Source organism: Austrofundulus limnaeus, unplaced genomic scaffold (assembly GCF_001266775.1).
Source record: "Austrofundulus limnaeus strain Quisiro unplaced genomic scaffold, Austrofundulus_limnaeus-1.0 Scaffold79, whole genome shotgun sequence".
NCBI lineage: Eukaryota > Metazoa > Chordata > Actinopteri > Cyprinodontiformes > Rivulidae > Austrofundulus > Austrofundulus limnaeus.
Window position 1 is genome coordinate 1,362,969 of NW_013952481.1, and position 9,033 is coordinate 1,372,001.

The window sequence follows — 9,033 nt, forward strand, 5'->3', positions numbered from 1 at the left end:
ATATTATATTGGGCTGTCTATTTCTGAACTAAAAATAGGAATTATAACATTTACTGTAATTAAACTAAAAGTTTTTACATTAAAACACAGAAATAGAAACTGCAGCTAATTGGTTCATCTTATCTTARATCTCATTAAAAGTTAAATAAATCTAAAATGAAGCATGATTTTTATTWAAAGACTTGTTCCTCACGTTCTACGGTTATGTAGACATGGGCCACAGGGAAGCCAGCCAGGTCCGTCACTTTGAAGACCCCCATGTCRGCCGTTTGGACCTTCTTCAGGCTGAGCTCTGATCCCTCCACGGTCAGCCKGCCCTCCAGCTGAGGGTCCAGAGGCGTCACCAGGACCCCCTGGTCCACAATCAGCTGGTCCTGGTTGTCCGATTTGGTCCTGTAGACGACGTTCAGGTTGGAGTGGTCCACGAAGAGTTTCATCTTCAGGTTTTCTCCGTAGGAAAGCTGCAGGAACTTCTGGTGGTCTGGAGGAGAGAAGGRGGGTCTTTATGGAGCTAAAAGCTACTGATGCTAATTTAGCATCAAGAACTGGCGGAAAACATGAAATCTGTCATATTTGAGCATCAATGAACATGTAGAAGCAAAGAAAGTTAAATTATAACTGTTAAAAATGTGAAACTAAAAGTGTTTCTGAGCTCCGGACCCCCTCTGGACCCCCTCACCTCTGACGTTCAGACAGTTCCTCATCTTGGTGTGCCCCTCTCGGTCCAACACGGCGAAGCTTCCTTCGTCCGTCATCCTGACGGAGTGCAGAGAAATCTGCTTCTCCGACACCCTGAGGCGCCCCACGTAGTCCCCCCCCAGCACCGCGGACCCGTTGTACAGAACCACCGGGGGGGCCTCGGACAGGTGCTGAAGATCCGTCTGATTGACTTTAACCARACTGGACCTGAAACCAGAACCTCAGCATGAACCCGATGGTCCTCAGCCTGCAGGTCTGAAACCAGCTGGACCCACCTGAACTCCAGGGTGATGGGACCCTCGATGTGCTTCAGGTGGATGTTGTAGGTGTCTCCATATTTTACCACCTGCTCCAGTGCGCAGTCTGTCCGTCAGCACAGACAAGCAGACGTTACTTCAAAATAAAATACTCAGAAATATTAAAAATACAGACAAAGCATTAAAGAGGACATATCTGCAAAATCCACTTTTAACTAAATTGTAAATAAAACGTTTCTGTGAGCTAGAAAACCTAAYGCCCCCTCTCTCAAACTGGAGTGGACCGGTCTGGAAGCCGGAGGGGGGCGGGGCTTGAAGCGTCCTAAAGGAACAGTAACAAAACGAGCTGCTTTGAGACACACAGCAAAAAAGTGGTGAAAGAGGAGCTGGTAAAGTTAGAATAACGAGGAATTCAGACCAAATCATTGTAGTTCCACTTTTTAAAGACCCCAATTGAAGGATTTAAACGTGAAAATGAAGGATTTAAAAACAGGATATGTTCACTTTAAAGTCAAGAACATAAAAATAATGCAGCAAAGTGACTGAATAAAAGTGTTTAGCAGCTTTTAAAAGACTTAAGAACTGTTTATATAAACATTTTTTCTGCAATAACTTTAAAGCTTAAAACTGAAGGTGAAAAGTTTGACATGTAATGAATGTTTGATACTTAAAATATACAAAAACTTTTCAAAAAAATGTGAATAAAACTCTGTTCGTTGGGTTTATTTGAGATAAAAGACCAAATTTAACACCTCTGTCATCAGATAACAGAACTTTTTTCATGACAATTATTATTTGGTGTTTTTGTCCCATTAAGTTGCCCAGCAGTCAAATATTTTACAGAAATTAAAATCATAATGTTGATTTGATCTGTTGTTTTTATCAAAATAAAGATTATTGATTTATCAGGTTTGTATTTTATTCCACAGTTCTGTTAAAAAACTAGACAGAATCTCAGTTTCTAAACAAGTTCAAACTAATAAACTCATTTATTTTGAAATTATTAAAAGTGTCAATRTTACTGTTTCAAACATTCCTGTCATTTTCAGACACATTAATTTAATATACTGTATGTTTGTCAGTTTCTCAGGTGGAGCATGTTGTGCCCTCCTGAAGCGGTCTGCAGCAGGACCCTACCCCTGACGGTGAGGACCAGCTGTTTGCTGGAGTTGCTGCCGTCTCTGATGATGTACAGACCCTCGTCTTCCTCCTGAACGTCCTTCAGCACCAGGTCTCCCAGGGCGTTCAGGTCAGCCTTGGCCGGGTTGGTGAGCAGCCCCGCCCGCAGCAGGGCCACCTCGGAGGACCRGTTGGTCCTGGGCCTGAACAGGACCTCGGACTTGTTCCGGGACAGGATGTCGATGTGAACGTCCTCGCCGAAGAAGGCCGTCCTGCTCTCCGTTTTCACTGCCAYGAAAACAGAATTATTAGTTCTCAGGAAACATTTCTGCTCGTTCGATGAAAGGAAYGAGTTTTACCTTTCAGAGATGCTGACACAACTGTGGAAGAAAGAAACATGGTTCTGTTCAAACGTTCCCAGAAAAACAATAATTACAACTTTACAAAACATAACATAATTTAGCTTTTCTACACATCATTAATGTTTACTGATTATTTTTGTGCTTACCGCAGCAGAACACCACGCTGAGAGCTGCAGCCTCTTTCATCTTCATCTGCCTTTCTCTGCAAAAACACAAACAATCAACAACAACAAATAAAGACATTTTTAGCTTTCAAAAAGACGCTCACAAGCAGCCGAATGTTTCATAACTTACAAACACTGGCTCGCCTGCTTTAATTGGGTTTAAATTAAAAAGGCCTTTAGTGCAGCCGAGGCGTTTATGTCAGCTTCAATCTGTGCAAAAGTTTACAACTTCAGCTCTGCACCACAAACACTGCCAAGACTCTGCAGCAGCAAAATCTGTCACTTCAGCTGCTTTATGTCACGTTATTAAACCAGAGCTGGGATTTAAAATGGTTTTAATACGTTTCAGGTGCAAAACAAAAGATTTTATGATGAAATGAGCTGCAGAGGGAATAACCACTCACAACACATGAACACAAAATAAAAAGGAGTTAAAGCAAATTAAAACAAGGTTTAAAACATCTGTGAAAGCATGGAAGCCTTTGACCTTTCTGCTCTGGAGGGTCAGGAAATTCAAATATAAAGTGAAGGAGGAGACTTAAAAGCTGATAAATCAAAAAGACATGAGGTTTCTCTTCAAAAAGTCTGATTTTTAGTGCAAAAAAACAAAAAGAACAAAATCAAAAACAGAAAATATGACAGTAGATGATTGAGGCAGTAGATGACATTAAAAGGATCAAAACTAACAGATTTCTGCTTTTTCTGATTTCCCATTAGACATTAAATCTGTAAATGCACTCAGTCCATCAGTGTAAAACAGAAATCCTGACATATTTTGCTTTRTTATGTTCATTAGAGCCATTATTGCTTGTTGAAGCTGAACAGAATGGACCAAAGAGAGTTTATATTTGATGCAAAAGAAGAAGTCTCTGCTGATTACAGAAACATGAACATGTTTAAAATAAATCTGAGAAATTCAGAGAAAACCAGATTAGAGAACTAAAAACTGCAGGAAGTTCAGAGCAACAGCTGCACAAAGTGAAGCTAAGGTTTATTGTTTAAATTAGACTGAATGATGGATTTATTTTTATACACTGTATTGATCCCCTGGTGGGGAAATTAATTAATTTCTAATAATAATTTAATGAGTTTTTTTATTTCTAATAGTAATTTGTGTAGGCCTATTTGATAAATTATAATATTAAGGTCAGGATGCTGCACCTGTCCTGTCAGGATGAAATCTGTCTCTAAGTGGGGTCACGTCCTTCTGTCTCCTGTCAGAACACATTACAGGACGGACAGCTCTCCAGCCTCCTCCTCCTGAGGCGAGGAGGTCGTTTCAACCCATCACTCCGTCCTGAATGATGAGTTTAAAATCCTTTCAGTCCCGATTCTCTCGTCTCCCACACGATCGGCGGCAGCGAACGCATCGTTTCTCCTCCCTGCTCTGGTTACATCAGCTCTCTCATCTTTCTGTCTCCTTTTCCTTATCTGCTCTCCTCTCCCCGGCCCAGTCCTCCCACACCTTCTTTTCTCTGGTAATTATCCTCCTGAGTCCTTCAGTCAGGCCGAGACGCTCAAACTGAAGCTCACACCCTCACATTAAAGGTTCTCRTTACAAACTGTAAAATCATCAAAGCTTAGCCTGAGCTGCATCACGTGCACTTTGAAAGAGTTTAGTTTTCCACAAATGTTGGTGTGTAGCCCTGAAATGCAGGTCTGCACTCAATGTAAACAAAGCGATTTAATCTGCAGATTTAACTCAAGAAATCTGAGCATAAACATGCATCAATACAACTTTCTTCATTTGTTTTTTGCAAAAAAAAAAAAAGCTTGCAAAATGTTGCAGTTTGAATAAAGACACTCAGCTGAATCTGCTAAAAACACATTTTTAATTAAAGGATCAATTTGAGAAGAAGAAAACAGAGTTTCCTCATGAGAACTGTAATCCTCCTCTGTCGCTGTATAATCTGATTAGTTTCAGTTTTCCAGAATAATCACCCCGATGTTCTAAATGCCGCAACAAAAAGGCCAAGCTCGTTACACAATCTATTGATTTATCTGTTTTATAGCATGAAAATGTGTTGGTTGGACACAGATCACAGRCMKSCMTCYWTCYYTCCCTSCCTCCCTCCACAGGAGGGCGGGTCGTGAGGAGGCAGSATCCAGGATTACAGATTAAAGATGGAGGAAGTGAGAGCTGAGAGCAGGGCATGAATGGAGAATGCAAGGTTGCATTTTTCTTATGTTCAGGATTAGATGCTCTCTCTCTCTCTCTCTCTCTCTCTCTCTCTCTCTCTCTCTCTCTCTCTCTCTCTGAAGATGCAGATTTAACAGAAATGAGGCAACAATCAGCTGCTCAGAGCCTATAATCTGACGCATCAAAATGTAAATTTGCCTTAATTAGAGCCTCTAATTGATGCCTCAGGTAAATATTTTAGCTGTGAGGCTGTGAATGTGAGCAGTCAGCAGCTTTAATGTGTGCACTGCGTAATGCTGTCCAGCAGGGTGGACCAGAAACCCCCCATCATCCAGGCGGGTGGGTATACCCCCGAACATCCACCTAGAACCGCAGCTCAAACATGCAGATCTCATGTCTTATAGGTTTAAATTAAATTAAATAATACACAGATTTAACAGATGAACCCCATGTGAGCAGAGTGGGGCTCCCTGCCTCAGTCTCCTGAAATCCTACATTTATTTTGCTTAAATTCAAAGTTTTCCTTCTGGTTTTGTCGTTTTATATTTGTAAAAAAATCCCACCCTGCTTCCACGCCCAGAACCGACCATCTGGTACCGCTCAGTCCCGACAAAGACCCCAAAACCAGCAAAGAAAAGCTGCAGAATTTAACCCACTGCCTCCCTGCGTGAGAAAAGCTCGCTCTATAAGAAAAGATGGAAATTACCTKCTTTTAAAAAGCCTTGGATCCGGTGATCAGAGGACCGGGAGGGGCTCAGAGGGGCTAATCTGGCTTTTATCAGATGATTTCTGTAATCTGCACACCTCCCCCAGGCAGCCAGCAGCACACTTCAGCACGAGGAAGAGCCGGAGGAGAGGAAGATTTCGGCTGATGTCGGGTGTGAGAGGCTTCCAGGTTCGGCTCCGATCGGAAAACTTCGGTAAAAAGCGTCCGGTCTGCTTCTGGCTCGGAACCAGAAGCTGCGGTCCGAGCCTCAGGATGCTGAGGCAGAACCGAACTGAAGTCTGGAGATCTGGACCCCCCAGACCTCAKCAGTCTGGTGGATCAGGTGGTCTTTTAGTGATTTTATTTTTATTTTTTCCCTGCAGAGTTTGTTTTAGACTTTTATACATCACAACATTCAGCTCAGGTTTTATTTATTTATTTATTTATTTACAAATTTAAAATATTTAACTTTATTTATGTTCAGAAATACATCAACATCTCTTCAATTTTTTAAAAAACTATCTGCTTCAGCAAAATGTCTGTTTTGGTCTTCATAAGATAGCTTTTAGCTCTTAGCTTGCATTTTGCTACTTCTCCCCACTGTTCTGCTTTTGTTGTTTTGATGCTTTTGATTTTAAGTGMTTTTAGCTTTTGGTTTATTTTTAGTTTTATCTGTTCTGCTACATTTAGACAATTATTGTTGGGATGGTTTTAGCTACTTTTAGCTTGCCTTTGCTATTTATACCTGTTTTGCTACTTAATTATTGTTGTGATGCTTTAGCCTTTTAATGCTTTTAGCAACTTTTAGCTTTTAGCTCACCCTTTGGCTACTTTTACCTACTGTTCTGCAACATTTAGTTACTGTTGTGATGCTTTGGCCTTTTAATGCTTTTATAAAATCAACTTTTAGCTTTTAGCTCACCCTTTGGCTACTTTTAGTTTGCTTTTTGCTACTTTAACCTACAGTTCTGCAACATTTAACCTGTAATTGTTGGTTTATTTTTGCCTTTTAATGCTTTTAGCTTTTAGCTAGTGTTCTGTTTATTAGTTTTAACAGCTTTTTGAGTAGTCCTTTAGCATCACGCTGCATGTTCACCTAAAGTTTTTCTTTTTTTTTTTTTTTTTGTGTTAAATGAAGAGGTGCTCAGATGTATTTATTTACAGCAGTTGGCGCTGAATAAAGATATATTTATATTAATTTAAACCAAAGCTGCAGTTCAGGTCCAGATTTGTTTTTTCAGCTGACATTTCTTCTCAGTTTTTATTAGCTTAATGATAAAAAGATGATTTAGCTGAAGCTGTAATTATCAAACTTTTAATGGATCCTGGCCCTGAGCCCAGCACATCTCTCACTTTGTCATTAAAAAGAGAAATGACTTCCTGCSAGTGTTCATAAACGATAAAAGCCGATCGTTAATAAGTATAAAAACAACAGAAGTGGTTTTCATCCAAATGACTTTTATTTCTCCCAAACGTTTCCTTTCGGTCAACAGGATCCTGAACGTTTCCCAGGAAGAGAACAGAAACTGACAGCTCAGAGTAAACATTTAACTGAATATTTATCTGTTYGTGTGGATTGAACATTTGCTTTTTGTAAAAAAATTAAATAAGAAAACAAGAAACTGGAAGCGACACGACTGAGATGTTCAACAGTAAACATTCTGACCAAAAAAACTGACAAAAAAAGCAAATAATCAGGTAAACAAACACTGCTGAGGTTTAATCAGGTAAATAAACACTGCTGAGGTTTAACATTTAACTTAAATTCACATTTATCACCGAGTGTTTCCTGATAAAAATAATACAAACCTGTTTGTTCTGATACAAGCTGAACTTTTAACTGATATTTTCTGATAATACTGTTTGTCAGAGGAGGTAATGCCATGGAAAACAATAAATTTGGCAAAGAGGGAGCTTGTTTTTGGGTTTTGATGCAGATTTAAACGGATCGAACAGAAAACAGAAGTTATGGCACATTAATTTGGTCTGATTTTCTCCTCTGCTGCACAACATTCCTTCACTTTGTTTCACATTTTTCTTCCTATTTTTGGTTTGAACTCTTGTGTTCCTCCGCTCAGGCGTCCTCCTCCACCTCCTCCTCGAACTCGCCCTCCTCCTCGGCCGTGGCGTCCTGGTACTGCTGGTACTCGGACACCAGGTCGTTCATGTTGCTCTCGGCCTCGGTGAACTCCATCTCGTCCATGCCCTCGCCCGTGTACCAGTGCAGGAAGGCCTTGCGGCGGAACATGGCGGTGAACTGCTCAGAGATGCGCTTGAACAGCTCCTGGATGGCGGTGCTGTTGCCGATGAAGGTGACGGCCATCTTGAGGCCGCGCGGCGGGATGTCGCAGACGGCCGTCTTCACGTTGTTGGGGATCCACTCCACGAAGTAGCTGCTGTTCTTGTTCTGCACRTTCAGCATCTGCTCGTCCACCTCCTTCATGGACATGCGGCCCCGGAAGACGGCGGCCACCGTCAGGTAGCGGCCGTGCCGCGGGTCGCACGCCGCCATCATGTTCTTGGCGTCGAACACCTGCTGCGTGAGCTCGGGCACGGTCAGGGCGCGGTACTGCTGGCTGCCGCGGCTCGTCAGCGGCGCGAAGCCCGGCATGAAGAAGTGCAGGCGGGGGAAGGGCACCATGTTGACGGCCAGCTTCCGCAGGTCGGCGTTCAGCTGGCCGGGGAAACGCAGGCAGGTGGTGACGCCGCTCATGGTGGCCGACACCAGGTGGTTCAGGTCTCCGTAAGTGGGCGTGGTCAGCTTCAGCGTGCGGAAGCAGATGTCGTAGAGAGCCTCGTTGTCGATGCAGTACGTCTCGTCSGTGTTCTCCACCAGCTGGTGGACGGACAGCGTGGCGTTGTACGGCTCAACCACCGTATCCGACACCTGAGACAGAAGAGGAACGTCAAGACTCGATGATGAGTGCGCAAGTTCTGGTCCAGATCTTAGACAGTAAGGGTCTTTGTTACCTTTGGGGAGGGGACCACACTGAAGGTGTTCATGATGCGGTCGGGGTACTCCTCCCGGATCTTACTGATGAGCAGAGTCCCCATCCCYGAGCCCGTGCCGCCCCCCAGGGAGTGTGTGAGCTGGAAACCCTGCAGACACTCACAGCTCTCSGCCTCCTTCCTCACCACGTCCAGGACGGAATCCACAAGCTCCGCCCCCTCCGTGTAGTGACCYTTGGCCCAGTTGTTTCCAGCACCACTCTGACCTGAGAGTAAAAATTTCTTTATTTAATTCACAGTTACGCTCAAATCTGTTCAACTTTTAAATGTTTTATAAAAAGCTTTCAGATATTTTTTACCAAACACAAAGTTGTCCGGTCTGAAGATCTGTCCAAAGGGTCCAGAGCGGACCGAGTCCATGGTGCCTGGTTCCAGATCAACAAGGATGGCTCTGGGGACATACTTCCCACCTGCACACAAATAACATAATAAACTGTAAATCTATGTTTTAGAAAATTTAACATTTGCAAATTCAAACAAAAGATGCAAAAACTAGTCATGTTTATATGTTATGTTTTACTTATTAAGAGGAGAAATTAAAAGAGAACATTAAAATTACAAGTGGTCTGTTATCTGT

The 9,033-nt window shown here is 42.5% G+C and overlaps 2 protein-coding genes across 3 annotated transcripts in view; both read right to left on the reverse strand.

The window, feature by feature from the left end:
• The window catches only part of LOC106519564 (uncharacterized), a 15,899-nt gene extending 10,002 nt beyond the window's left edge, over positions 1 to 5,897 (reverse strand). Inside the window, exons 1-7 of one of the 2 annotated variants that reach the window (XM_014011284.1) lie at positions 5,448 to 5,897; positions 2,584 to 2,639; positions 2,435 to 2,455; positions 2,094 to 2,363; positions 975 to 1,062; positions 680 to 906; positions 194 to 481 (exon numbers count right to left, since the gene is read on the reverse strand). In XM_014011284.1, coding sequence (XP_013866738.1) covers positions 194 to 481; positions 680 to 906; positions 975 to 1,062; positions 2,094 to 2,363; positions 2,435 to 2,455; positions 2,584 to 2,629 — 940 coding nt within the window. In that variant the 5' untranslated portion in view covers positions 2,630 to 2,639; positions 5,448 to 5,897. Of the gene's footprint in view, positions 1 to 193; positions 482 to 679; positions 907 to 974; positions 1,063 to 2,093; positions 2,364 to 2,434; positions 2,479 to 2,583; positions 2,640 to 5,447 lie in introns of both variants that reach the window. The other variant, XM_014011285.1, reaches the window with a different exon arrangement.
• Positions 5,898 to 6,885: 988 nt separating this feature from the next.
• Positions 6,886 to 9,033, reverse strand: part of LOC106519565 (tubulin beta chain) — a 5,125-nt gene continuing 2,977 nt past the window's right edge. The window contains exons 3-5 of the mRNA XM_014011287.1: positions 8,756 to 8,866; positions 8,418 to 8,662; positions 6,886 to 8,334 (exon numbers count right to left, since the gene is read on the reverse strand). Coding sequence (XP_013866741.1) covers positions 7,522 to 8,334; positions 8,418 to 8,662; positions 8,756 to 8,866 — 1,169 coding nt within the window. The 3' untranslated portion in view covers positions 6,886 to 7,521. The remainder of the gene's footprint in view (positions 8,335 to 8,417; positions 8,663 to 8,755; positions 8,867 to 9,033) is intronic.